The 27,500-nt window shown below is 39.5% G+C and overlaps 1 protein-coding gene across 1 annotated transcript in view; it reads right to left on the bottom strand.

The window, feature by feature from the left end:
* Positions 1-26,022, bottom strand: part of LOC112240539 (adhesion G protein-coupled receptor E1-like) — a 46,907-nt gene extending 20,885 nt beyond the window's left edge. The window contains exons 1-7 of the mRNA XM_042316142.1: positions 25,738-26,022; positions 16,530-16,766; positions 16,151-16,276; positions 15,908-16,039; positions 13,914-14,045; positions 6,267-6,310; positions 16-126 (exon numbers count right to left, since the gene is read on the bottom strand). Coding sequence (XP_042172076.1) covers positions 16-126; positions 6,267-6,310; positions 13,914-14,045; positions 15,908-16,039; positions 16,151-16,276; positions 16,530-16,766; positions 25,738-25,768 — 813 coding nt within the window. The 5' untranslated portion in view covers positions 25,769-26,022. The remainder of the gene's footprint in view (positions 1-15; positions 127-6,266; positions 6,311-13,913; positions 14,046-15,907; positions 16,040-16,150; positions 16,277-16,529; positions 16,767-25,737) is intronic.
* Positions 26,023-27,500: the final 1,478 nt, after the last annotated feature.

Here is a 27,500-nt window from a genome sequence, read left to right as displayed (position 1 = left end):
TGTGTACTGGTTTACCTCCAGTAGCACCTCTCCAGTCAGTCTCCCTCCGGCTGCGTCCCCAGAGTTACTTAACGCCAGACAGCTGTTCCTCATCAGAGACAGGAGACCAGCTAAACCTGGGACAGTCTGAGAGAGAGGAGAAGTTCATTCACTTCATGTGGGTAAAAACATTGTAGTCCCAGAAGAGAGCTGAAATGTATCAATCAAAACACGTGTTTCTAAAGTGGTCTAAGAGCGACAGACAGAGAGAGAGAGAGAGAGAGAGAGAGAGAGAGAGAGAGAGAGAGAGAGAGAGAGAGAGAGAGACAAAGAGAGAGAGAGAGAGAGAGAGACAGAGAGAGAGAGAGAGACAGAGAGAGATACTCAATCATGAGGCATCAAAGCCAAAGGAACTGAGTAACATTAAGAAATGCTATAGATGGAAGGAATGCAGTTTGGAAACCTACCAAAAACAATTAGGCAACAACAAATTCAATCCCTCTTAGACAATTTCCTGGGTAAAACGTTCCACTGTAATAGTGAAGGTGTAAACTTGGCAGTAGAAAATCTTAACAGTATATTTGACCTCTCAGCTTCCCTATCAAATCTAAAAATCTCAAATAGAAAACCGAAGAAAATTAACAATAATGACAAATGGTTTGATGAAGAATGCAAAAATCTAAGAAAGAAATTGAGAAACCTGTCCAACCAAAAACATAGAGACCCGGAAAACCCGAGTCTACGCCTTCACTATGGTGAATCACTAAAACAATACAGAAATACACTACGGAAAAAGAAGGAACAGCATGTCAGAAATCAGCTCAATGCAATTGAAGAATCCATAGACTCTAACCACTTCTGGGAAAATTGGAAAACACTAAACAAACAACAACACGAAGAATTATCTATCCAAAATGGAGATGTATGGGTAAACCACTTCTCCAATCTCTTTGGCTCTATAACAAAGAATAAAGAGCAAAAACATATACATGATCAAATACAGATCTTAGAATCAACTATTAAAGACTACCAGAACCCACTGGATTCTCCAATTACCTTGAACGAGTTACAGGACAAAATAAAAACCCTCCAACCCAAAAAGGCCTGTGGTGTTGATGGTATCCTCAATGAAATGATCAAATATACAGACAACAAATTCCAATTGGCTATACTAAAACTCTTTAACATCATACTTAGCTCTGGCATCTTCCCCAATATTTGGAACCAAGGACTGATCACCCCAATCCACAAAAGTGGAGACAAATTTGACCCCAATAACTACCGTGGAATATGTGTCAACAGTAACCTTGGGAAAATCCTCTGCATTATTATTAACAGCAGACTCGTACATTTCCTCAATGAAAACAATGTACTGAGCAAATGTCAAATTGGCTTTTACCAAATTACCGTACAACAGACCATGTATTCACCCTGCACACCCTAATTGACAATCAAACAAACCAAAACAAAGGCAAAGTCTTCTCATGCTTTGTTGATTTCAAAAAGCCTTCGACTCAATCTGGCATGAGGGTCTGCTATACAAACTGATGGAAAGTGGTGTTGGGGGTAAAACATACGACATTATAAAATCCATGTACACAAACAACAAGTGTGCGGTTAAAATTGGCAAAAACACACACATTTCTTCACACAGGGTCGTGGGGTTAGACAGGGATGCAGCTTAAGCCCCACCCTCTTCAACATATATATCAACGAATTGGCGAGGGCACTAGAAAAGTCTGCAGCACCCGGCCTCCCCTGCTAGAATCCGAAGTCAAATGTCTGCTGTTTGCTGATGATCTGGTGCTTCTGTCACCAACCAAGGAGGGCCTACAGCAGCACCTAGATCTTATGCACAGATTCTGTCAGACCTGGGCCCTGACAGTAAATCTCAGTAAGACCAAAATAATGGTGTTCCAAAAAGGTCCAGTCACCAGGACCACAAATACAAATTCCATCTAGACACTGTTGCCCTAGAGCACACAAAAAACTATACATACCTTGGCCTAAACATCAGCACCACAGGTAACTTCCACAAAGCTGTGAACGATCTGAGAGACAAGGCAAGAAGGGCATTCTATGCCATCAAAAGAAACATAAATTTCAACATACCAATTAGGATCTGGCTAAAAATACTTGAATCAGTCATAGAGCCCATTGCCCTTTATGGTTGTGAGGTCTGGGGTCCGCTCACCAACCAAGACTTCACAAAATGGGACAAACACCAAATTGAGACTCTGCACGCAGAATTCTGCAAAAATATCCTCCGTGTACAACGTAGAACACCAAATAATGCATGCAGAGCAGAATTAGGCCGATACCCACTAATTATCAAAATCCAGAAAAGAGCTGTTAAATTCTACAACCACCTAAAAGGAAGCGATTCACAAACCTTCCATAACAAAGCCATCACCTACAGAGAGATGAACCTGGAGAAGAGTCCCTAAGCAAGCTGGTCCTGGGGCTCTGTTCACAAACACAAACACACACTACAGAGCCCCAGGACAGCAGCACAATTAGACCCAACCAAATTATGAGAAAACAAAAAGATAACTACTTAACACATTGGAAAGAATTAACAAAAAAACAGAGCAAACTAGAATGCTATTTGGCCCTACACAGAGAGTACACAGCGGCAGAATACCTGACCACTGTGACTGACCCAAAATTAAGGAAAGCCTTGACTATGTACAGACTCAGTGAGCATAGCCTTGCTATTGAGAAAGGCCGCCGTAGGCAGACATGGCTCTCAAGAGAAGACAGGCTATGTGCTCACTGCCCACAAAATGAGGTGGAAACTGAGCTGCACTTCCTAACCTCCTGCCCAATGTATGACCATATTAGAGAGACATATTTCCCTCAGATTACACAGATCCACAAAGAATTTGAAAACAAATCCAATTTTGAAAAACTCCCATATCTACTGGGTGAAATTCCACAGTGTGCCATCACAGCAGCAAGATTTGTGACCTGTTGCCACGAGAAAAGGGCAACCAGTGAAGAACAAACACCATTGTAAATACAACCCATATTTATGCTTATTTATTTTATCTTGTGTCCTTTAGCCATTTGTACATTGTTAGAACACTGTATATATATATAATATGACATTTGTAATGTCTTTACTGTTTTGAAACGTCTGTATGTGTAATGTTTACTGTTAATTTTTGTTGTTTTTCACTTTATATATTCACTTTGTATGTTGTCTACCTCACTTGCTTTGGCAATGTTAACACATGTTTCCCATGCCAATAAAGCCCTTGAATTGAATTGAATTGAATTGAATTGAGAGAGAGAGACAGAGAGACAGAGAGAGAGAGAGAGACAGAGAGAGAGAGAGAGAGACAGAGAGAGAGAGAGAGACAGAGAGAGAGAGAGAGAGAGAGAGACAGAGAGAGAGAGAGAGAGAGAGAGAGAGAGAGACAGAGAGAGAGAGAGAGACAGAGAGAGAGAGAGAGAGAGAGAGAGAGAGAGAGAGAGAGAGAGAGAGAGAGAGAGAGAGAGAGAGACAGAGAGAGAGAGAGACAGAGAGAGAGAGAGAGAGAGAGAGAGAGAGAGAGAGAGAGAGAGAGAGAGAGACAAAGAGAGAGAGAGAGAGAGAGACAGAGAGAGAGAGAGAGAGAGAGAGAGAGAGAGAGAGAGATACAGAGAGAGAGAGAGAGAGAGAGAGACAAAGAGAGAGAGAGAGAGAGAGAGAGACAGAGAGAGAGAGAGAGACAGAGAGAGAGAGAGAGAGAGACAGAGAGAGAGAGAGAGAGAGAGAGACAAAGAGAGAGAGAGAGAGAGACAGAGAGAGAGAGAGAGAGAGAGAGACAGAGAGAGAGAGAGAGAGAGAGAGAGAGAGAGACAAAGAGAGAGAGAGAGACAGAGAGAGAGAGAGAGAGAGACAAAGAGAGAGAGAGAGACAGAGAGAGAGAGAGAGAGAGAGAGACAGAGAGAGAGAGACAGAGAGAGAGAGACAGAGACAGAGAGAGAGAGAGAGAGAGAGAGACAGAGAGAGAGAGACAGAGACAGAGAGAGAGAGACAGAGAGAGAGAGACAGAGACAGAGAGAGAGAGAGAGACAGAGAGAGAGAGACAGAGAGAGAGAGAGAGAGAGAGACAGAGAGAGAGAGAGAGAGAGAGAGAGAGAGAGACAAAGAGAGAGAGAGACAGAGAGAGAGAGAGAGAGAGACAAAGAGAGAGAGAGAGACAGAGAGAGAGAGACAGAGACAGAGAGAGAGAGAGACAGAGAGAGAGAGACAGAGAGAGAGAGACAGAGAGAGAGAGAGAGAGAGAGAGAGAGAGAGACAGAGAGAGAGAGACAGAGACAGAGAGAGAGAGACAGAGAGAGAGAGACAGAGACAGAGAGAGAGAGAGAGACAGAGAGAGAGAGACAGAGAGAGAGAGACAGAGAGAGACAGAGACAGAGAGAGAGAGACAGAGAGAGAGAGACAGAGACGGAGAGAGAGAGAGAGACAGAGAGAGAGACACAGAGAGAGAGAGACAGAGAGAGAGAGAGAAAATGAAAGAGCAAGAATGTAAATCAATGCAATAGTGAGTTGCAGTATTTGGAAATCATAGACCTATTGGATAATGTACCTTCACATCTACAGGTCATTTTACTGACTGCTTACTGCCATGTTCTATAAATGTTCTGGTTATTTTACTGACTGCTCACTGCCATATTCTATAAATGTTCTGGTTATTTTACTGACTGCTTAATGCCATATTCTATAAATGTTCTGGTTATTTTACTGCCTGCTTAATGTCATATTCTATAAATGTTCTGGTTATTTTACTGACTGCTTAATGCCATATTCTATAAATGTTCTGGTTATTTTACTGACTGCTTAATGCCATATTCTATAAATGTTCTGGTTATTTTACTGACTGCTCACTGCCATATTCTATAAATGTTCTAGTTATTTTACTGACTGCTTACTGCCATATTCTATAAATGTTCTGGTTATTTTACTGACTGCTCACAGCCATATTCTATAAATGTTCTGGTTATTTTACTGCCTGCTTAATGCCATATTCTATAAATGTTCTGGTTATTTTACTGACTGCTTAATGCCATATTCTATAAATGTTCTGGTTATTTTACTGACTGTTCACAGCCATATTCTATAATTGTTCTGGTTATTTTACTGACTGCTTAATGCCATATTCTATAAATGTTCTGGTTATTTTACTGACTGCTCACAGCCATATTCTATAAATGTTCTGGTTATTTTACTGCCTGCTTAATGCCATATTCTATAAATGTTCTGGTTATTTTACTGACTGCTTAATGCCATATTCTATAAATGTTCTGGTTATTTTACTGACTGTTCACAGCCATATTCTATAAATGTTCTGGTTATTTTACTGCCTGCTTAATGCCATATTCTATAAATGTTCTGGTCATTTTACTGACTGCTCACAGCCATATTCTATAAATGTTCTGGTTATTTTACTGACTGCTCACAGCCATATTCTATAAATGTTCTGGTTATTTTACTGACTGCTTAATGCCATATTCTATAAATGTTCTGGTCATTTTACTGACTGCTCACAGCCATATTCTATAAATGTTCTGGTTATTTTACTGACTGCTCACTCCCATATTCTATAAATGTTCTGGTTATTTTACTGACTGCTCACTCCCATATTCTATAAATGTTCTGGTTATTTTACTGACTGCTCACAGCCATATTCTATAAATGTTCTGGTTATTTTACTGCCTGCTTAATGCCATATTCTATAAATGTTCTGGTTATTTTACTGACTGCTTAATGCCATATTCTATAAATGTTCTGGTTATTTTACTGACTGCTTAATGCCATATTCTATAAATGTTCTGGTTATTTTACTGACTGCTCACTGCCATATTCTATAAATGTTCTGGTTATTTTACTGCCTGCTTAATGCCATATTCTATAAATGTTCTAGTTATTTTACTGACTGCTCACTGCCATATTCTATAAATGTTCTAGTTATTTTACTGCCTGCTTAATGCCATATTCTATAAATGTTCTAGTTATTTTACTGACTGCTCACTGCCATATTCTATAAATGTTCTAGTTATTTTACTGACTACTCACTGCCATGTTCTTTTAATGTTTATTCTATTCAAACATGGTTCAGCTACAGATCTAGAATGAGTAGAACAGGCTTCCCTATTCAAATATGGTTCAGCTACAGATCTAGAATGAGTAGAATGGACCTCCCAATTCAAGATAATGATGCCATAATGGAGATTCTATGACTAGCGGTTCAGCTGCTGTATAAGGACTCATCGGGTCCAGGTACTGTAAAACTCACCTGTCCAGGAGTCTCATTCGCTTTGAACTGGTCACAGGTCAGTACTAAAGGAAACACAAAACAAAACCATCACATTTGGATCGACACAACACAACATGTACATTTTACAAAACACAACCATCACACCGGGATCAACACTACACAGCACAACACAACACAACACAGCACAACACAACACAACACAGCACAACACAACACAACATTACACAGCACAACACAATCACACCTACACAACACAATCCCACCTGCACAACAACACAAAACAACACAACACAACACACCACCATCACACGTGCACAACAACACAACACACTACTACACACCACTACAGCACACACAACAACACAACACAACACCATCACACGTGCACAACAACACAACACACTACTACACACCACTACAGCACACACAACAACACAACACACATCATCATACATGCACAACAACACAACACACTACTACACACCACTACACCACACACAACAACACAACACACTACTACACACCACTACACCACACACAACAACACAACACACTACTACACACCACTACACTACACACAACAACACAACACACTACTACACACCACTACACCACACACAACAACACAACACACTACTACACACCACTACACCACACACAACAACACAACACACTACTACACACCACTACACTACACACAACAACACAACACACTACTACACACCACTACACCACACAACAACACAACACACTACTACACACCACTACACTACACACAACAACACAACACACTACTACACACCACTACACCACACACAACAACACAACACACTACTACACACCACTACACCACACACAACAACACAACACAACACTTAGTGAGTTGTGAAATCTATTGTGAATGTTTCGTAATGTTTTTTAAACTGCCTTAAAACCTCTTTGGGATAGGGGGCAGCATTTTCACTTTTGGATAAATAGCGTGCCCAATTTCAACTTCCTGCTACTCATGCCAAGAATATAAGATATGCATATTATTAGTAGATTTGGAAAGAAAACACTCTGAAGTTTCTAAAACTGTTTGAATCATGTCTGTGAGTATTACAGAACTTATGTAGCCGTCAAAACCCAGAGGACAAACCATTTAGAATTATAATTTTTTGAGGTCACTGTCTGTTCAGTGAGTTCTCATTGGGAAACGATATTTCTTAGGCAGTTCCTCTACCGCTTCCACTGGATGTCACCAGCCTTTGGTTGAGGTTTTTCCTTTGTGCAATGAAGAAGTACGACCATCTTGGAACAGGGTAACGTTATGTGTACTGTTTCAGAGTAGCGTGGAAAGTGTGAAAAGTAGCGTGGGTAACAGGGTAACGTTATGTGTACTGTTTCAGACGTGAAAAGTAGCGTGGGTAACAGGGTAACGTTATGTGTACTGTTTCAGACGTGAAAAGTAGCGTGGGTAACAGGGTAACGTTATGTGTACTGTTTCAGACGTGAAAAGTAGCGTGGGTAACAGGGTAACGTTATGTGTACTGTTTCAGACGTGAAAAGTAGCGTGGGTAACAGGGTAACGTTATGTGTACTGTTTCAGACTTGGAAAGTAGCGTGGGTAACAGGGTAACGTTATGTGTACTGTTTCAGACTTGGAAAGTAGCGTGGGTAACAGGGTAACGTTATGTGTACTGTTTCAGACTTGGAAAGTAGCGTTGGTTTGTGATCCTCCTGTATTGAACACAGATAGACCCGTCTTCAATTTGATCGATTATTAACGTTTAAAAATACCTAAAGTTGTATTACAGAAGTTGTTTGAAATGTTTTGCCAAAGTTTACAGGTAACTTTTGAGAAATTTTGTAGTGACGTTGCGCAAAGTGGAAGCTGTTTTTTTCTGGATCAAACACGCCAAATAAATGGACATTTTGTAAATATATCGACGGAATTAATCGAACAAAAGGACCATTTGTGATGTTTATGGGACATATTGGAGTGCCAACAGAAGAAGCTCGTCAAAGGTAAGGCATGAATTATATTTTATTTCTGTGTTTTGTGTCGCGCCTGCAGGGTTGAAATATGCTATGCTTTCTTTGTTTACTGTTGTGCTATCCTCAGATAATAGCTTCTTATGCTTTCGCCGAAAAGCCTTTTGAAATCTGACATGTTGGCTGGATTCACAACACCTGGGGCGGCAAGGTAGCCTAGTGGTTAGATTGTTGGACTAGTAACTGGAAGGTTGCAAGGTACAAATCTGTCGTTCTGCCCCTGAACAGGCAGTTAACCCACTGTTCCTAGGCCGTCATTGAAAATAAGAATTTGTTCTTAATTAACTGACTTGCCTAGTTAAATAAAAGTAAATACACAGACATGTGTGAATTAATGAAAATTTGAATTTTATAGAATTTTTTTTTTTAAATTTGGCGCTCTGCATTTTTCCTGCCAATTGGCCAGGTGAGGACATTTGCATCCCGCCTATCCCAGAGAGGTTATTAATGTTGCTGGACCCCTGGAAGACTAGCTGCTGCCTTGGCTGGAACTAATGGGGATCCTTAATAAATACAAATACAACACACCGCAACACAACAACACTACACACCAACACCACACCACAATAGTAGATCAAAGTTGTTGCCATGGGTAACCATGTTTACCATCAGATACCAACTAACTAAGATATAAATGAAGACATGAGACAGAGAGGAAGTTGAGGTGGAGATTAAAACACCCAGAAACCCACAGCACACCAGTGCTGAAATGTTTCCATGGTAACCATCCTAGCATGCATCCCAAATGACAACCTATTATAGAGGTGCTCTATGGGCCCTGGTCTAATGTAGTGCACTATATAGGGAATAGGGCCCTAGTCTAATGTAGTATAGGGAATAGGGTGTCATTTGGGACAATATATTAGGAAGAGGAAGCTGCCAGTGGAACAGAGAGTCTCTATAATAACACTACCTACAGAAACAGAAGGACAGACCTTACTGTAATATGCAGCCACCCATAACAAAATGTATCCACTCACTGTTGTAAATCACTTAATGAATCAAAGGATAGGCTAGATATGCATATGTTACATTATGATATGTTACATTATGATATGTTACATTATGATATGTTACAATATGATATGTTACATTATGTTATGTTACATTATGTTAAGTTACATTATGTTATGTTACATTATGTTATGTTATGTTACATTATGTTATGTTACATTATGATATGTTACATTATGTTATGATATGTTACATTATGATATGTTACATTATGTTGTGATATGTTACATTATGATATGTTACAGTATGATATGTTACATTATGATATGTTACATTATGATATGTTACATTATGTTATGATATGTTACATTATGATATGTTACATTATGTTAAGTTACATTATGTTATGTTATGTTACATTATGATATGTTACAGTATGTTACATTATGTTATGATATGTTACAGTATGATATGTTACATTATGTTATGTTACAGTATGATATGTTACAGTATGATATGTTACATTATGTTATGTTACAGTATGATATGTTACAGTATGATATGTTACATTATGTTATGATATGTTACAGTATGATATGTTACATTATGTTATGATATGTTACATTATGATATGTTACATTATGATATGTTACATTATGATATGTTACATTATGTTATGTTACATCATGCTATGTTACAGTATGATATGTTACATTATGTTATGTTACATCATGCTATGTTACAGTATGATATGTTACATTATGATATGTTACATTATGTTATGTTATGTTACAGTATGATATGTTACATTATGTTATGATATGTTACAGTATGATATGTTACATTATGTTATGTTACAGTATGATATGTTACATTATGATATGTTACATTATGTTATGTTATATTATGATATGTTACATTATGATATGTTATGTTACATTATGTTATGTTACATTATGATATGTTACAGTATGATATGTTACATTATGTTATGTTACATTATGTTATGTTACATTATGTTATGTTATGTTACATTATGTTATGATATGTTACATTATGATATGTTACATTATGTTATGATATGTTACCATATGTTATGTTATGTTACATTATGTTATGTTATGTTACATTATGTTATGTTACATTATGTTATGTTATGTTACATTATGATATGATATGTAACATTATGTTATGTTATGTTACATTATGTTATGTTATATTATATTACATTATGATATGTTACATTATGTTATGTTACATTATGTTATGTTACATTATGTTGTGTTACATTATGATATGTTATGTTACATTATGATATGTTACATTATGATATGTCATGTTACATTATGTTATGTTACATTATGATATGTTATGTTACATTATGTTATGATATGTTACATTATGTTATGATATGTTATGTTACATTATGTTATGTTACATTATGATATGTTATGTTACATTATGTTATGATATGTTACACTATGATATGTTACATTATGATATGTTATGTTACATTATGATATGATATGTTACATTATGATATGTTACATTATGATATGTCATGTTACATTATGTTATGATATGTTACATTATGTTATGATATGTTATGTTACATTATGATATGTTATATTATGTTATGTTATGTTACATTATGATATGTTACATTATGATATGTTACATTATGTTATGTTACATTATGTTATGTTACATTATGTTATGTTACATTATGTTATGTTACATTATGATATGATATGTTACATGATGATATGTTATGTTACATTATGATATGTTACATTATGATATGTTACATTATGTTATGTTACATTATGTTATGTTACATTATGTTATGTTACATTATGTTATGTTACATTATGATATGTTATGTTACATTATGATATGTTATGTTACATTATGTTATGATATGTTACATTATGATATGTTACATTATGTTATGTTACATTATGATATGATATGTTACATTATGATATGATATGTTACATTATGTTATGTTACATGATGATATGTTATGTTACATTATGATATGTTACATTATGTTATGTTACATTATGATATGTTATGTTATGATATGTTACATTATGTTATATCATATAATGTTATATTATGTTATGTTACATTATGTTATGTTACATTATGATATGTTACATTATGTTATGTTACATTATGATATGTTACATTACGATATGTCATGTTACATTATGTTATGATATGTTACATTATGATATGTTACATTATGTTATGTTACATTATGTTATGTTACATTATGATATGTTATGTTACATTATGTTATGATATGTTACATTATGTTATGTTATGTTACATTATGATATGTTATGTTACATTCTGATATGTTACATTATGATATGTCATGTTACATTATGTTATGTTACATTATGATATGTTATGTTACATTATGTTATGATATGTTACATTATGTTATGATATGTTATGTTACATTATGATATGTTACATTATGATATGTTATGTTACATTATGATATGATATGTTACATTATGATATGTTACATCATGATATGTCATGTTACATTATGTTATGATATGTTACATTATGTTATGATATGTTATGTTACATTATGATATGTTATATTATGTTATGTTATGTTACATTATGATATGTTACATTATGATATGTTACATTATGTTATGTTACATTATGTTATGTTACATTATGTTATGTTACATTATGTTATGTTACATTATGATATGATATGTTACATGATGATATGTTATGTTACATTATGTTATGATATGTTACATTATGATATGTTACATTATGATATGTTATGTTACATTATGTTATGATATGTTACATTATGATATGTTACATTATGTTATGTTACATTATGATATGATATGTTACATTATGATATGATATGTTACATGATGATATGTTATGTTACATTATGTTATGATATGTTACATTATGATATGTTACATTATGATATGATATGTTACATTATGATATGATATGTTACATTATGTTATGTTACATGATGATATGTTATGTTACATTATGTTATGATATGTTACATTATGATATGTTACATTATGTTATGTTACATTATGATATGTTATGTTATGATATGTTACATTATGTTATATCATATAATGTTATATTATGTTATGTTACATTATGTTATGTTACATTATGATATGTTACATTATGTTATGTTACATTATGATATGTTACATTATGATATGTCATGTTACATTATGTTATGATATGTTACATTATGATATGTTACATTATGATATGTTACATTATGTTATGTTACATTATGATATTTTCTAATGTGTTATGTTATTTTGTGTTATATTATTTGAAGTTATATTTTGTTACTCTACACTGTCAATACAATAGTATGTGGACACCCCTTCAAATGAATAGATTCAGCTATTTCAGCCACACCCGTTGCTGACAGGTGTATAAAATCGAGCACACAGCCGTGCAATCTTTATAGACAAACATTGGCAGTAGAATGGCCTTACTGAAGAGCTCAGTGACTTTCAATGTGGAACCGTTATAAGATGCCACCTTTCCAACAAGTCAGTTCGTAAAATGTCTGCCATTCTAGAGCTGCCCTGGTCAACTGTAAGTGATGCTATTGTGAAGGGGAAACATCTAGAAGCAACAACAATTAAGCCGCTAAATCGCAAATTGTGTAAAAATTGTCTGTCCTCAGTTGCAAGACTCACAACTGAGTTAAAAACGGCCTCTTGAAGCAACGCCAGCACAATAACTGTTCATCGGGAACTTCGTGAAATGGGTTTCCATGGCCGAGCAGCCGCACACAAGCGTAAGATCACCATGTGCAATGCCAAGCGTCGGCTGGTGTGGTGTAATGCTCACCGTGATTGGAGCAGTGGAAACACATTCTCTGGAGTGATGAATCATGCTTCACCATCTGGCAGTCCGACGGACTAATCTGTGTTTGGCAGATGACTGCTATATGCCAGAATGCATAGTGCAAAGTGTAAGGTTTGGTTGAGGAGGACTAATGATCTGGAGCTATTTTTCGTGGTTCACGATAGGCCCCTTAGTTCCAGTGAAGGGAAAGCTGAAAGCTACAGCATATAATTACATTGTAGACAATTCTGTGCTTCCAACTTTGTGTCAACCGTCTGGGGAAGGCCATTTCCTGTCCATACAGAAATGGTTTGTCGAGATCGGTGTGGAAGAACTTGACTGGCCTGCACAGAGCCCCGACCTCAACCCTATCATACACCTTTGGGATAAATTGGAATGCTGACTGTGAGCCAGGCCTAATCGCCCAACATCAGTGCCCGACCTCACTAATGCTCTTGTGACTGAATGGTAGCAAGTCTCCACAGAAATGTTCCAACATCTAGTGAACAGCTTTCCCAGAAGAGTGGAGGCTGTTATAGCAGCAAAGGGGGATCAACTCCATATTAATGCCCATGAATTGGAAAGAGATGTTAGACGAGAAGGGTCCACATACTTTTGGTCATGTAGTGGGTGTTATGTTATGTTAGATATAGCTGTAATTTAGGACTGTTAAAATAGGAGCCTAGTTATATTTCCGATCCAGGCCTTCCTCTTCTAAGAGACAAAGTGATCGTATTGTAATGTATGGTGTCGTGGGAAGCAACGCGTCATAGTAGCAGATTCTACAATCACCTGAGCACTGAGCCTGTTTGTTGTCGTAGTTACTGTATCCAGGGTGACAGAGGCAACTGTAGCTTCCTTTCTGGTTCTGGCAGTCCCCGCCCACTCCACAGATACCAGCGATCTCATTACACTCATCTATGTCTGAGGGAGAAAGAGATAAAAAGAGAGATGAGTGTAGGGTGGGGGATAATGATGATTTTTTAATGATTTTTTAAATTTTATTTCACCTTTATTTAATCAGGTAGGCCAGTTGAGAACAAGTTCTAATTTACAACTGTGACCTGGCCAATATAAAGCAAAGCAGTGTGACACATACAACAACACAGAGTTACACATGGAATAAACAAACGTACAGTCGATAACACAATAGAAAAAGTCTATATACAGTGTGTGCAAATGATGTGAGGAGGTAAGGCAATAAATAGGCCATAGCAGCGAAATAATTACAATTTAGCAAATTAACACTGGAGTGATAGATGAGCAGATGATGTGCAAATAGAAATACTGGTGTGCAAAAGAGCAAAAAAGTTAATTTAAACAATATGGGGATGAGGTAGGTAGATTGGATGGGCTATTTACAGATGGGCTGTGTACAGCTGCAGCGATCGGTAAGCAGCTCAGACAGCTGATAATAAGGAGGAAGAGGAAAAATAGGAGGATAATGATGGTAAGAGACAGAGAGAATGAGAGGGAAATAAAGGGAGAGAAAAAAGAAAGTGAGAGAAAGAGAAAGAGAGAGAGCAAGATTATCTAGAGGGAGTAAGCCATTCAGACAGTCTCAGATCTGCTGCATGCAAGTCAGTGTGGGGGTCACAGTTCAATCAGGTTTAGGGGCATTAAAGTCAGTGTGGGGGTCACAGTTCAATCAGGTTTAGGGGCATTAAAGTCAGTGTGGGGGTCACAGTTCAATCAGGTTTAGGGGCATTTAAGTCAGTGTGGGGGTCACAGTTCAATCAGGTTTAGGGGCATTACAGTCAGTGTGGGGGTCACAGTTCAATCAGGTTTAGGGGCATTAAAGTCAGTGTGGGGGTCACAGTTCAATCAGGTTTAGGGGCATTTAAGTCAGTGTGGGGGACACAGTTCAATCAGGTTTAGGGGCATTTAAGTCAGTGTGGGGGTCACAGTTCAATCAGGTTTAGGGGCATTTAAGTCAGTGTAGGGGTCACAGTTCAATCAGGTTTAGGGGCATTTAAGTCAGTGTAGGTGTCACGGTTCAATCAGGTTTAGGGCCATTAAAGTCAGTGTAGGGGTCACAGTTCAATCAGGTTTAGGGGCATTAAAGTCAGTGTGGGGGTCACAGTTCAATCAGGTTTAGGGGCATTTAAGTCAGTGTAGGTGTCACAGTTCAATCAGGTTTAGGGCCATTAAAGTCAGTGGTTCTCAAACCTCTCCTCTGGGACCCCCTAAACATTTCACCACTTTGTTGTTTTCCTGAACTATCTCACCTGATTCACCTAGTGAAGGGCTTTAAGATTAGTTGACAAGTTGAATCAGGTGAACTAGCTGTGGAATAGCTACAATACATGGAAGGCTTTGTGTCCTGGAGGAGAGTTTTGGAATCCCCTTATTTACGTGGTCACATTCCAGGCTGACTCAATTGTAATTATTACATTGCACCAATGGCTGCGTGCCACGTCATCAACTGTGCAGTCGGGCATCAGATTGCTGCTATATCCTGTGACGGGGTAACTGATGGGTTAAACATCTATCCAGACATCAGATTGCTGCTATATCCTGTGACGGGGTTACTGATGGGTTAAATATCTATCCAGACATCAGATTGCTGCTATATCCTGTGACGGGGTAACTGATGGGTTAAATATCTATCCAGACATCAGATTGCTGCTATATCCTGTGACGGGGTAACTGATGGGTTAAACATGGTATGCAGGCGTTGTGAGATCTGACAGGTGTCTTCAAAGAGTGAGGGTCACGGGGTCGAAGGTCAGACGTTAGATTTCATAGGTAAGAGGTCAGAGCTAGCATGGCCTCGGCCACCTCACCTGTGCAGGGGGCAGTGTTGTTGCCGTGGTTACTGAGCCCTGGCGGACAGGTGCAGGTGTATCGGCCAGCTGTGTTTGTGCACATGCCCAGAGCGCCACACACCGGGGGAACCCACACACACTCATCCTCATCTGTAGTGGACACACACACACATAAACTAAGCTGAGATACTCGCATCACACACACACACACACACACACACACACATGCACACACACATTGATGCTCTTTTTTGGACTCACCTGCACAGTGTCCAGCGTAAGTAACTCTGAACCCAGGTTGACATTGGCAGTTGAAGCTCCCGATGGTGTTGATGCAAATGGTGTTGCTGCCACAAACCTGTGGGTTCTCCAGGCACTCATTGAGGTCTGAAGAGAGAAGGAAATATGTGTTCAAAAATTTGTTTTGCAACAAAAACACTTTTCTATCGGACAACTTCCTGAACAGAGGAAATAAGGAGATAGGAGCCAAAGTAGCTAGGAGCCAATGTAGCATTCACACACACACGCACACGCACGCATGCACACACACACACACACACACGCACACACACACACACGCACACGCACACGCACAACACACAACACACACACACACACACTCAGACATTTGAATCCTCACCCTTACACTCCCCAGTGAGAGGAGTAAACTTGAAAGTCGTTGTGGATCTGAACCCAGGTAGACAGTGACAGTAGAAGCTTCCATATGTGTTGTAACACGTAGCATTACTTCCACAGGGTGGGGTACTGTCCCACTCTTTACACTCATCTATATCATCACATTGTTGTCTCCCATTGGCAATGAAGCCCAGGCCGCAATCTCTGGCCTCTATGTTCCCCAGTAGAGTGAAATGAAGACCTGCGAGGAGAGAGAAAGGGAGAGAGAGGCAGAGAGAGAGTGAGAGAGAGAGCGACACACACAGACAGACAGACAGACAGACAGACAGACAGACAGACAGACAGACAGACAGACAGACAGACAGACAGACAGACAGACAGACAGACAGACAGACAGACAGACAGACAGACAGACAGACAGACAGACAGACAGACAGACAGACAGACAGACAGACAGACAGACAGACAGACAGACAGACGCTTGCATAATAGACCAAGCAGATCAGGGCAGTTTGGGGTTTGAGAAGTCAATGAGAGAAGTTAAAAATGATTCAAAATGATTCATCATTACTTTTATTTCCCGACCGCTAGTCACGATTTCTAATCCTGTAAATGTGATCAGGGATTTCTATTGGAGAAGCAGTTTCAGCCTCCACACTGTACTGTCCTAGTCACGATTTCTAATCCTGTAAGTGTGATCAGGGATTTCTATTGGAGGAGCAGGTTCAGCCTTCACACTGTCCTGTCAGTTTCAGCCTTCACACTGTACTGTCAGTTTCAGCCTCCACACTGTGCTGTCAGTTTCAGCCTCCCCACTGTACTGTCAGTTTCAGCCTTCACACTGTACTATCAGTTTCTGCCTTCACACAGTACTGTCCTAGTCACGATTTCTAATCCTGTAAATGCGATCAGGGATTTCTATTGGAGGAGCAGTTTCAGCCTCCACACTGTACTGTTAGTTTCAGCCTTCACACTGTACTGTCAGTTTCAGCCTTCACACTGTACTGTCAGTTTCAGCCTCCACACTGTACTGTCAGTTTCTGCCTTCACACTGTACTATCAGCTTCTGCCTTCACACTGTACTGTCAGTTTCTGCCTTCACACTGTACAGTCAGTTTCAGCCGTCACACTGTCCTGTCAGTTTCAGCCTTCACACTGTACTGTCAGTTTCAGCCTCCACACTGTACTGTCAGTTTCAGCCTCCACACTGTACTGTCAGTTTCAGCCTTCACACTGTAGTCAGTTTTAGCCTTCACACTGTACTGTCAGTTTCAGCCTCCACACTGTACTGTCAGTTTCAGCCTTCACACTGTAGTCAGTTTCAGCCTTCACACTGTACTGTCAGTTTCAGCCTCCACACTGTAGTCAGTTTCAGCCTCCATACTGTACTGTCAGTTTCAGCCTTCACACTGTACTGTCAGTTTCAGCATCCAGACTGTACTGTCAGTTTCATCCTTCACACTGTACTGCCAGTTTCAGCCTTCACACTGTACTGTCAGTTTCAGCCTTCACACTGTACTGCCAGTTTCAGCCTTCACACTGTACTGTCAGTTTCAGCCTCCACACTGTAGTCAGTTTCAGCCTCCACAGTGTAGTCAGTTTCAGCCTCCATACTGTACTGTCAGTTTCATCCTTCACACTGTACTGCCAGTTTCAGCCTTCACACTGTACTGCCAGTTTCAGCCTTCACACTGTACTGTCAGTTTCAGCCTCCACACTGTAGTCAGTTTCAGCCTCCACACTGTAGTCAGTTTCAGCCTCCATACTGTACTGTCAGTTTCATCCTTCACACTGTACTGCCAGTTTCAGCCTTCACACTGTACTGTCAGTTTCATCCTTCACACTGTACTGCCAGTTTCAGCCTTCACACTGTACTGTCAGTTTCAGCCTCCACACTGTAGTCAGTTTCAGCCTCCATACTGTACTGTCAGTTTCAGCCTTCACACTGTACTGTCAGTTTCAGCCTTCACACTGTACTGTCAGTTTCAGCATCCACACTGTACTGCCAGTTTCAGCCTTCACACTGTAGTCAGTTTCAGCCTTCACACTGTACTGTCAGTTTCAGCCTTCACACTGTACTGTCAGTTTCAGCCTTCATACTGTACTGTCAGTTTCAGCCTTCACACTGTGCTGTCAGTTTCAGCCTTCACACTCTACTGTCAGTTTCAGCCTTCACACTGTACTGTCAGTTTCAGCCTTCACACTGTACTGTCAGTTTCAGCCTCCCCACTGTACTGTCAGTTTCAGCCTTCACACTGTACTATCAGTTTCTGCCTTCACACTGTACTGTCCTAGTCACGATTTCTAATCCTGTAAATGCGATCAGGGATTTCTATTGGAGTAGCAGTTTCAGCCTCCACACTGTACTGTCAGTTTCAGCCTTCACACTGTACTGTCAGTTTCAGCCTTCACACTGTACTGTCAGTTTCAGCCTCCACACTGTACTGTCAGTTTCAGCCTCCACACTGTACTGTCAGTTTCTGCCTTCACACTGTACTGTCAGCTTCTGCCTTCACACTGTACTGTCAGTTTCTGCCTTCACACTGTACAGTCAGTTTCAGCCGTCACACTGTACTGTCAGTTTCAGCCTTCACACTGTACTGTCAGTTTCAGCCTCCACACTGTACTGTCAGTTTCAGCCTCCACACTGTACTGTCAGTTTCAGCCTTCACACTGTAGTCAGTTTTAGCCTTCACACTGTACTGTCAGTTTCAGCCTCCACACTGTACTGTCAGTTTCAGCCTTCACACTGTACTGTCAGTTTCAGCCTCCACACTGTAGTCAGTTTCAGCCTCCATACTGTACTGTCAGTTTCAGCCTTCACACTGTACTGCCAGTTTCAGCCTTCACACTGTACTGTCAGTTTCAGCCTTCACACTGTACTGTCAGTTTCAGCATCCAGACTGTACTGTCAGTTTCATCCTTCACACTGTACTGCCAGTTTCAGCCTCCATACTGTACTGTCAGTTTCATCCTTCACACTGTACTGCCAGTTTCAGCCTTCACACTGTACTGTCAGTTTCAGCCTTCACACTGTACTGCCAGTTTCAGCCTTCACACTGTACTGTCAGTTTCAGCCTCCACACTGTAGTCAGTTTCAGCCTCCATACTGTACTGTCAGTTTCATCCTTCACACTGTACTGCCAGTTTCAGCCTTCACACTGTACTGTCAGTTTCAGCCTTCACACTGTACTGCCAGTTTCAGCCTTCACACTGTACTGTCAGTTTCAGCCTCCACACTGTAGTCAGTTTCATTCTCCATACTGTACTGTCAGTTTCAGCCTTCACACTGTACTGTCAGTTTCAGCCTTCACACTGTACTGTCAGTTTCAGCATCCACACTGTACTGTCAGTTTCAGCATCCACACTGTACTGCCAGTTTCAGCCTTCACACTGTAGTCAGTTTCAGCCTTCACACTGTACTGTCAGTTTCAGCCTTCACACTGTACTGTCAGTTTCAGCCTTCACACTGTGCTGTCAGTTTCAGCCTTCACACTGTACTGTCAGTTTCAGCCTTCACACTGTACTGTCAGTTTCAGCCTCCACACTGTACTGTCTTTGACGGTTGTTGTGACGTCCAAAGCTTCAAACGTCATCAATCACATGATATTTTTACTTTGATAGAAACATCAATACTTTTGTATCAGATCAGACCAGTTTACTCTGATAGAAACATCAATACTTTTGTATCAGATCAGACCAGTTTACTCTGATAGAAACATCAATACTTTTGTATCAGATCAGTTTTGTCAATAAAAGTGACTTTGTTTAATATTTAGCAAGTTTCAGAACCATCCAGAAACTTAAAATCTAGCTACAAATTAATCTACTTGTCAAGCTGCCTTTGGGGAGTATTGACCTTGGAACCAGAATGAATAGAATGGAAGTCCCCATTCCAAGTCAATTATGACATAATGGGTGGACTGGCAGCATTATGAGTGTACCCATGCTAATGGGTGGACTGGCAGCATTATGAGTGTACCCATGCTAATGGGTGGACTGGCAGCATTATGAGTGTACCCATGCTAATGGTGGGGACTGGCAGCATTATGAGTGTACCCATGCTAATGGTGGGGACTGGCAGCATTATGAGTGTACCCATGCTAATGGTGGGGACTGGCAGCATTATGAGTGTACCTATGCCTACTGTAGGTAGAATAAATACAGGTTATGACAACGTAATAATTCCATGCGAAGCTGTCGAAAATAAACACATTTATTGGACCAGCACCGGAGCAAAAATGACTGGAAGTGACTGGAAGTGAATGTTAGCAGTACAGAAAGTTTGCCATCAAAGTAAAAATGTAACAATCATAGTGAATTGCAACTAACTACCGGTACTCACCGAACACATAGCGCTTATTTAAACGTTTTCAAATGATCTACAGCCACTTTATTACTTGATGTCCTGATCGCTGGTCACGTTTTCAATGATAATCTTGTAGAATCCAGCAATGGTGCTGGTCCAATTCATTTTTATTTAGTTTGAATGCTTCTTCATGTAATTATTACACTGTCCTAAACTAGACCCATGCCTGGATTCAGAAAATACTGGTCAAAACTAAAGGATTCTAATATCACAGAACTCCTTGCGCCACTATTTAAGAAACGACCAGCCTCCGCATTCAGAATGACTGGGAGTGAATGTTAGCAGTACAGAAAGTTAGCCATCAAAGTGAAAAACGAACACAATCCTAGTGAACTTCAGCTAACTACTTAGCGAACACATAGCATAACTGTTTTACTGTCACTCTATTCATTTAGACGTGTTTTATTTACAGACAGTTTATTAGTGGATTTCACGACCGCTAGTCACGATTTCTAATCCTGTAGAATCCATCAATAGAGTACCACAGTATGAGTCATAACTCCCATTAGACTGCCGAATTGAGGCAATGGTAAGAATCTCTGGATTAACTATCTAATGTTAGCTAAATAAAGTAATGAATTAAATGGATAAATGTCTTTAAATTGACAATTCCGTGAACTGTCTTGTGCAAGTTTTAAATTGACACATTAACTTTTAGCAAAGGTGTCAGCTAGAGATGACTTGCAGGAGCTTGCAGGGATTTGTAGTTTTGATGTCTACATTGATGCTAATTAGCATTTTGAATCTGAGAGTACGAAACGTCATGCCAGAGTAGTAGTAGTAGTAGTAGTAGTAGTAGTCATGGTAGTAGTAGTGGTAGTAGTAGTAGTAGTAGTAGTGGTAGTAGTAGTGGTAGTAGTGGTAGTAGTAGTGGTAGTAGTAGTAGTAGTAGTAGTAGTAGTAGTAGTAGTAGTAGTGGTAGTAGTAGTGGTAGTAGTAGTAGTAGTAGTGGTAGTAGTAGTGGTAGTAGCAGTAGTAGTAGTAGTAGTGGTGGTAGTAGTAGTGGTAGTAGTAGTAGTAGTAGTAGTGGTAGTAGTAGTGGTAGTAGTGGTAGTAGTGGTGGTAGTAGCAGTAGTAGTGGTAGTAGTAGTAGTAGTGGTGGCAGTAGTGTGGTAGTAGTGGTAGTAGTAGTGGTAGTAGTAGTAGTAGTAGTAGTAGTAGTAGTAGTAGTAGTAGTAGTGGTAGTAGTAGTAGTAGTAGTGGTGGTAGTAGTGGTGGTAGTAGTAGTAGTAGTGGTGGTGGCAGTGGTGGTGGCAGTAGCAGTAGTGGTAGTAGTAGTAGTAGTAGCAGTAGTAGTAGTAGTAGTAGTAGTAACAGTAGTAGTAGTAGTAGTAGTGGTAGTAGTAGTAGTAGTAGTGGTAGTAGTAGTAGTAATCGTGCAGTAGTAGTAGTAGTAGTGGTAGTAGTAGTAGTAGTAGTAGTAGTAGTAGTAGTAGTAGTAGTAGTAGTAGTAGTGGTACTAGTAGTAGTTGTAGTTGTAGTAGTAGTAGTGGTAGTAGTAGTAGTAGTAGTAGTATCAGCAGTAGTAGTAGTAGTAGTAGTAGTAGCAGTAGTGGTGGTAGTAGTAGTAGTAGTAGTAGTAGTAGTATCAGCAGTAGTGGTGGTAGTAGTAGTAGTGGTGCAGTGGTAGTAGTAGTAGTAGTAGTAGTGGTGGTGGCAGTAGTGCAGTAGTGGTAATAGTGGTAGTAGCAGTGGTGGTGGTAGTGCAGTAGTAGTGGTGTAGTAGTAGTAGTAATAGTAGTAGCAGTAGTGGTAGTAGTAGTAGTAGCAGTAGTAGTAGTAGTGGCAGTGGCAGCAGCAGTAGTGGTAGCAGTAGTAGTAGCAGTAGCAGTAGTAGTAGTGGTAGTAGTAGTAGTCGTAGTAGTAGTAGTATCAGCAGTAGTAGTAGTAGTAGCAGTAGTAGTATCAGCAGTAGTAGTAGTAGTATCAGTAGTAGTAATAGTAGTAGTAGTATCAGTAGTAGTAGTAGTAGTAGTAGTAGTAGTTCAGCAGTATTAGTAGCAGTAGTAGTAGTAGTAGTAGTAGTAGTATCAGCAGTAGTAGTAGTATCAGTAGTAGTAGAAGTAGTATCAGTAGTAGCAGTAGTAGTAGTTGTAGTAGTAGTATCAGTAGTAGTAGTAGTAATTGTAGTATCAGCAGTAGTTGTAGTAGTATTAGTAGTAGTAGTAGTATCAGCAGTATTAGTAGCAGTAGTAGTAGTAGTAGTATCAGCAGTAGTAGTAGTAGTAGTAGTAGTAGTAGTAGTAGTATCGGTAGTAGTAGTAGTAGTAGTATCAGTAGTAGTAGTAGTAGTAGTAGTAGTAGTAGTATCAGCAGTAGTAGTAGTAGTAGTAGTAGCAGTAGTAGTATCAGCAGTAGTAGTAGTAGTAGCAGTAGTAGTAGTAATAGTAATAGTAGTAGTAGTATCAGCAGTAGTAGTAGTAGTAGCAGTAGTAGTAGTAGTAGTATCAGCAGTAGTAGTAGTAGTAGCAGTAGTAGTAGCAGTAGTAGTAGTAATAGTAATAGTAGAATGATGATGATAATTATTATTAGCGAGGCTGATGTATGTCAATGATAATTGGAGCTGAGGTGCTGTATTCTTTCTGAAATCACACTGTCATTTATTTCCCACAAGGGGGAGCCAATCAACAAGCCTATGTGGGATTTAATATTCTTCTTCTCTCAGTGTTGTTCCAAATATGTTGGAGGGAAGTATTTAAGGTATACAACTAGACTCAACTGAAGTAGGAGAGAAGACATGAGAGAAGCCCAGATTGTGGTTAGACAGCAGGCCTCACACACAGAGGGTTTTTATGACACGCACACACACACGGTCTTTATGAAGTGATATATCTACAAGGTCTCACAGTCTCACGTCAGAATTAGACGTTTATCCATGTTTCTCAAACGTCAAATTTAGAATTTGTTCCAAACATAAAATGTCAAAGTGATTCAAGTCAAGTTTAGGCATTAACCTCCTTGAGTCAATGTCTGATTTAAACAAAATCCCCATCAAATATGTCCATTTAGAACAATGTAATTTAATTAATTTAAGCCCTTTCGCATCTGTGTTGGAAGGTGGCAGAGCTACAGTGGTGTCTGTCAAACTCTGGCACATCCTGAAAATCACTCTTTAAACATCTGTAATATCTGAACGGTTTGACCTACAAACTACTAGGCTCTTCTCCATTTAGCTCTACGACCACCACAAGCGCCACGGGACTCGTCTGAAGGTAGTCCCAATACAAGTCCAAAAATAAATGTGCTCTTTCCAAGCATTTTTAAGCCTTGAGACAATTGAGACATGGATTGTGAATGTTTGCCACTCAGAGGGTGAACGGGAAAGACAATAGATGTAGGTGTCTTTGAGTGTGGTATGGTAGTAGGTGCCAGGCACTCTGATTTCTGTCAAAAACGGCAACGCTGCTGGGCTTTTCACGCTCAGCAGTTTTCCATGTGTATCAAGAATGATCCACCACCCAAAGGACATCCAGACAACTTGACACAACTGTGGGAAGCATTGGAGCCAACATGGGCCAGCATCCCTGTGGAACACTTTCGAAACGTTGAAGAGTCTTTGCCCCGATAAATTGAGGCCGTTCTGAGGGAAAAGGGCTATATGGATGTAGTTTAGGGCCTAAAATAAAGGGTTAAATAGTGTCCTGATCTGTCTTATATCTCTCAGATATAGGACAAACACTTCAGAAGAAACTTCCTTTGGGTTTTTTGGGGGGTTATTTGTTGTTCCATGTATGAAGCTATCATTCACTGCCGTTCTATTGGCTAATGGCATTAAGGCCACATTTCATTTCATCAAATCATTTCTGTATATGTTTTTAAATAAAGGGGTCCTAACAAATAGCTAAATCACCATGGTATGACCATCTTAAAACAATTCCATGATGTTAGCTTAGTAGAACCCCCCCCTCCCTACTTGAAGGTAACTACCTCCCTTCAACTATAGACACAGTGTTAGAGTTAATCTCTCTCTTCCTCCCTCCTTCTCTCTCTCTCTCTCTTCTCTCTGTCTCTCTCTCTTTGTCTCTCTTCTCTCTGTCTCTCTCTCTCTCAGTCTCTAGACTAAGAAGTAGACAGTAGAAGTAGCTAAATCTGTACTAGTTTCAGGCCTGGGTTCAAATAGTATTTAAAACATTTCAGATCCTTCCATTTCTAGCCTGTCTGAAGTGCCATATGGGCTTTATCCACTATTCTTTTGGTCCAGATGAACTATTTGCAATGATATTGAGTAGTATTTGAACCCAGCTCTGACTCATTCAGGGATTCTCCAGACAGCCCACGAGTGTCAGTGGAGCCACTGTGTTGCTTCCTGGAAACAGTGATATTCTGACAGTAATAAATAACAGAACCTATCCTGAACAAAGTACTACATCCATAACACAACATAGTAGCTAACATATATTAAGATATTATCTTAACCATTATCTTAATAAAACAACATAACAAAGTATAAGTATAGTATAATGCTGACCCCTGAGAACTGCCAATCTGTCTATACACACTAAAACTGTCTATACACACTAAAAATGTCTATATACAAAGTAAAACAGTATGTATACACACTACAACTATCTTTACACACTAAAACTGTCTATAATGTTGTGTATACATGTCTGAGAGGGTTGTAACATGTTGTTTATACATGTCTGAGAGGGTTGTAAACATTCGCTCCACATCCATGGTTGGATTATTCGGTAGCCATTCAACAATAACTGACTTTGAATTATGAAATACCACCTCTCTCTATTTGTTGCTCTCTCACACACACACACACACACACACACACACACACACACACCCAAACACAAAATAGTCAAGTTCCAAAGATATACAAGGTTAGACTCACCCAGAACAAGTAGAAGAGTTCTGGACCCCATCTCAGAGACAGACTGGTATTATATCCACACCAGAGAACTAGTAGGATCCTAATAGAACTAGTCCCACAAGAAGAATCCGTCTGAGATTAAATCTGTTTTACTGAATTCAGATTGAAGATAATCCCAGTTTAACAAGGTTTTTATTCCGTATGATAAGTGGTGAGAACATGAACAGGAGAAAAAGACAATGACATTTTCCCTCTCCTTTGGCGAGACAACTCTCTGTGTGAGCCTCGTGGTTGGAAAAACTACTATTTTGTTCTCCGCTCTCCCTTTCTCTTTCTGTTAGAGCCCGCCCCTTTCTCTTTCTGTTAGAGCCCGCCCCTTTCTGATAGAGCCCACCCCTTTCTGTTAGAGCCCGCCCCTTTCTCCCTGGTTCACACTCCCCCTTATTTTTCACCCTTATCTCTCTTTTGCTCCTTTCTGTTTCACTCTTATTTTCCAATTCAAAGGGCTTTATTGGCATGGAAAACATATGTTAACATTCCCAAAGCAAGTGAAATAGATGATAAACAAAAACAATCAGATATGAACATGAAACATTACACTCACAAAAGTTACAAAGTAATAAAGACATTACAAATGTCATATTATGTCTATATACATTGTGCTGTAACGATGTGCAAATAGTTGAAGTACAAAAGAGAAAATAAATAAGCATAAATATGGGTTGTATTTTCAATGGTGTTTGTTCTTCACTGGTTGCCCTTTTCTCGTGGTAACAGGTCACAAATCTTGCTGCTGTGATGGAACACTGTGGAATTTCACCCAGTAGATATGGGACTTTATCAAACTTAGATTTGTTTTCAAATTCTTTGTGGGTCTGTTGAATCTGAGGGAAGTATGTGTTTCTAATATGGTCATACATTGGGCAGGAGGTTAGGAAGTGCAGCTCAGTTTCCACCTCATTTTGTGGGCAGTAGCCTGTCTTCTCACGGCAGCCTTCTCAATAACAAGGCTATGCTCACTGAGTCTCTACAGAGGCAAAGATTTCCTTCATTTTGGGTCAGTCACAGTGGTCAGGTATTCAGCCACTGTGTACTCTCTGTTTAAGTCCCAATAGCATTCCAGTTTGCTCTGTTTTTTGGTTAATTCATTATTTTTATTGTGTCAAGTAGTTACACTACATGACCAAAAGTGTGTGGACACCTGCTTGTCAAACATCTCATTTCATTCCAAAATCATGAGCATTAATATGGAGTTGGTTCCCCTTTGCTGCCATAACAACCTCCACTTTTCTGGGAAGGCTTTCCACTAGATGTTGGAACATTGCTACCAGTACTTGCTTCCATTCAGCCACAAGAGCATTAGTGAGGTTGGGCACTGATGTTGGGCGATTAGGCCTGGCTCTCAGTCGGCGTTCCAATTCATCCCAAAAGTGCTCGATCTGGTTGAGGTCAGAGCTCTGTGCGGGCCAGTCAAGTTCTTCCACCACTGATCGACGAAACATTTCTGTATGGGACCTCACTTTGTGCATGGGGGCATTGTCATGCTGAAACAGGAAAGGGCCTTCCCCAAATTGTTGCCACAAAGTTGGAAGCACAGAATCGTCAAGAATGACATTGTATGCTGTAGCGTTAAGATTTCCGTTCGCTGGAACTAAGGGGCCCGACCCATGATAAACAGCCCCAGACCATTATTCCTCCTTCACCAAACTTTACAGTTGGAACTATGCATTGGGGGAGGTTGCATTCTCCTGGCATCCGCCAAACCCAGATTAGTCTGTCGGACG

The sequence above is a fragment of the Oncorhynchus tshawytscha genome, unplaced genomic scaffold (genome assembly GCF_018296145.1).
Source record: "Oncorhynchus tshawytscha isolate Ot180627B unplaced genomic scaffold, Otsh_v2.0 Un_contig_1626_pilon_pilon, whole genome shotgun sequence".
Taxonomy (NCBI): Eukaryota; Metazoa; Chordata; class Actinopteri; order Salmoniformes; family Salmonidae; genus Oncorhynchus; species Oncorhynchus tshawytscha.
The sequence above is the reverse complement of the archived record's forward strand: the minus strand, read 5'-3'. Positions and strand labels throughout refer to the sequence as shown.